Genomic DNA, 2,965 nt, shown 5'->3' on the forward strand with positions numbered 1-2,965 from the left:
CGCGGAATAGAAACCCGGAGCTCGGGGTCCTGCGGCCTCGGCCTCGGCCTCGGCCCGGCCCGAGCCGGCGGGGAGCGGTTGCGCTCAGTCCATCCTCTCTCCCCTGTCTCCGCAGGCCTGCTGGTGGCGTCGGACGGCTGCAGAGGTGCCCCCGCCCGGCCGGGAAGATGGGAAGCAAGGCCCTGCCCGCCCCGATCCCCCTGCACCCCTCGCTGCAGCTCACCAACTACTCCTTCCTGCAGGCCGTCAACACCTTCCCCGCCGCCGTGGACCACCTGCAGGGCCTGTACGGACTCAGCGCGGTGCAGACCATGCACATGAACCACTGGACCCTGGGCTACCCCAACGTGCACGAGATCACCCGCTCCACGCTCACGGAGATGGCGGCGGCCCAGGGCCTCGTGGACGCCCGCTTCCCCTTCCCCGCGCTGCCCTTCGCCGCGCACCTCTTCCACCCCAAGCAGGGCGCCATCGCCCACGTCCTGCCCGCGCTGCACAAGGACAGGCCCCGCTTTGACTTTGCCAACCTGGCCGTGGCAGCCACGCAGGAGGACCCGCCCAAGATGGGCGAGCTGGCCAAGCTGAGCCCGGGCCTGGGCGGACCCCTGGCCGGCCTCAGCAAGCTGTCCCCGGACAGGAAGCCCTCGCGGGGCCGGCTCCCGTCCAAGACCAAGAAGGAGTTCATCTGCAAGTTCTGCGGCCGGCACTTCACCAAGTCCTACAACCTGCTCATCCACGAGCGCACGCACACGGACGAGCGGCCCTACACCTGCGACATCTGCCACAAGGCCTTCCGGAGGCAGGACCACCTGCGGGACCACAGGTGAGCGCCCGCTCCCAGCCCCCCGCTCCCGGCCCCCTCCCCGGGGCCCGATCCACCCCCCGCTGGCAGGCCCGGCCCGGCCCGGGAGCGGAGGAGCCGTCCCTCCTGCAGGCTAACGAGTCACCAGAGAGGGCAAGCACGCCTCGAGGGCAGCGAGCGCGAGTGCTTTGAACAAGCGCTGCGGTGAACAGCGGGGGGGAGGCACAGGCAGAGCCGGGACCCTCCGCCCCGCACCCGAAAAACAGCGTCGTGAGATGACGGGGACCCGCAGCCTGCGGCCCCCGCGCGTGTGGCCAGTCCGCTGACCCCCCTGTGTTGCCTTGCAGATATATCCATTCCAAAGAGAAACCTTTCAAATGTCAGGAATGCGGGAAAGGATTTTGCCAGTCCCGAACTCTAGCCGTTCATAAAACCTTGCACATGCAGGTAAGCCGAGCTCCCCTCCCCCTCGGCCTTCCGCCGGCCCGGGGGCCTTTGGGCTGCGAGCGGGATGGCATGCCAGGCGCGGGGGCTAAGATCTGGCCCGCCCTTCCTCACTGGGGAGAACGGGCCTGATGCTGCTCCAGCGGCTTCCCGGCTGCTGAGCGCTGTCCGGAAGCGGCGCGCCGGGCGGGAGCCGATCCGCTCGGGCAGGAGCGAGGCGCCGCGGTCCCCACTCCGCTTTCTCCGGCCTCAGACGCGTGTGCGGTGTATGTGGGAGAGGGCGGGGGATCTATGCCCCGAGCAAAAAAGAAATAGCGGCATCCGTGGAGAAGTTTTTCGCGAACGTCGGTACTTTCCAAGCCCCTTCGTGAAGCGGGAGGAAGTGTCTTTCGGTTCGGTCGGTGTTTTGCATCTGAACGCGGAACATGTCTGGGAAGGCGGGCGGGGAGGGAAGCCGGCTGCACCCGCAGCCCAGGAGCGCCCTGCCCGCTCCGCGCTGCCCCGCGCACGCCCCAAGGGCTGGGCCCGCGTGGGGCTTTGCAACCCGCGGCTCGCGCGGCGCCTTTCCTGCCGAGCGCAGGGCACGAAACGTGATGAGCGGAGAGCAATAAACTGTACCTCGACAGGCAGGATATTTCGGCGTAGTCGGAAGTCCTGGGATCTCCCATCTGCCGTGGATTAGCGATCTAGGCTTTTATTTGTGTAGATTCCCCGCGTTACACGGTAGTGCAGTGTAATAACGAAAGCGCGATAAGTTGAAACTCTGTCAAGTAGGTAGTTTGTAAAGGATTAATCCTTTGCTTGCTTCAAATCTGAACAGGAATCTCCACACAAATGCCCCACATGTGGAAGAACCTTTAATCAAAGAAGTAATCTGAAAACTCACCTTCTTACCCATACAGACATCAAGCCCTACAACTGTGAGCAGTGCGGCAAAGTGTTCAGGCGAAACTGTGATCTGCGGCGGCACAGTCTAACTCACACCCCGCGGCAGGACTTCTAGAGCCGCCTCGGACCTGCAACCTGCCTCTGCGGCTCCAAGTTGCTAAATCTGCTCAAGGACTTTACTGTAGAAAGCTACACACACACAGACACACACACACACACACACACACACCCCGGCGCCCTTTATGGCACGCTGCAGCAGAACTCCCCCGAAGTGTGGACTGCAGGACCCGGTCCCATGCCCTCCGCACCAAAGAGCATATGTTAGTCTCTTGTAGATATTCGCAGCTCATTTTAGAGCTCTGTACAGAACTTGGTTGGTTGGTTTTTCATACTGTCCTGTCGGATGCGCATTGATAACGAATCTGGGAGTCAAAATATCTTTGGAAAAAAGTGTATTTCGAAATAAATCTCTTTTTTTTTTGGTTTGTTTTTGTTTCCTCCAAATCTCCCACTGTGTTGTGTTCCTTCCCCACCGCCTCGTTTCTCCTGCTGTGCCGGCTGCGACGGTCACTTCTGCCTCTGTCCCTCCACCGCGGGTCGTTGTATGGGCACAAAGATTGTATCGGCTTGGCTTGGGCTTTTCTCGTTGCCTTGCTTTCGTGCTGGCTATTGCAAAACCACAGGAAAGCGGGCGTAGGTGACCGGGCAGGACTCCACTGCTCAAAGGCTCGAAAGACTAAACATTAACCTTGCATCTGTGCGATTTGCCCGCACGAGAAAGCCTTTTCGCAAAGAGAAGGCGCTGCAAGAACCAGAGCTCGGGCAGGCGCG

The 2,965-nt window shown here is 61.9% G+C and overlaps 1 protein-coding gene across 3 annotated transcripts in view; it reads left to right on the forward strand.

Annotated features, from left to right (window-relative positions):
* Positions 1 to 2,632, forward strand: part of OSR2 (odd-skipped related transciption factor 2) — a 4,846-nt gene extending 2,214 nt beyond the window's left edge. Inside the window, exons 2-4 of one of the 3 annotated variants that reach the window (XM_019551150.1) lie at positions 116 to 823; positions 1,150 to 1,249; positions 2,149 to 2,632. In XM_019551150.1, coding sequence (XP_019406695.1) covers positions 168 to 823; positions 1,150 to 1,249; positions 2,149 to 2,223 — 831 coding nt within the window. In that variant the 5' untranslated portion in view covers positions 116 to 167 and the 3' untranslated portion in view covers positions 2,224 to 2,632. Of the gene's footprint in view, positions 1 to 115; positions 824 to 1,149; positions 1,250 to 2,066 lie in introns of all 3 variants that reach the window. The other 2 variants (XM_019551143.1, XM_019551157.1) reach the window with 2 other exon arrangements.
* Positions 2,633 to 2,965: the final 333 nt, after the last annotated feature.

This window comes from Crocodylus porosus, unplaced genomic scaffold (assembly GCF_001723895.1).
Source record: "Crocodylus porosus isolate Cpor-Errol unplaced genomic scaffold, CroPor_comp1, whole genome shotgun sequence".
NCBI lineage: Eukaryota > Metazoa > Chordata > Crocodylia > Crocodylidae > Crocodylus > Crocodylus porosus.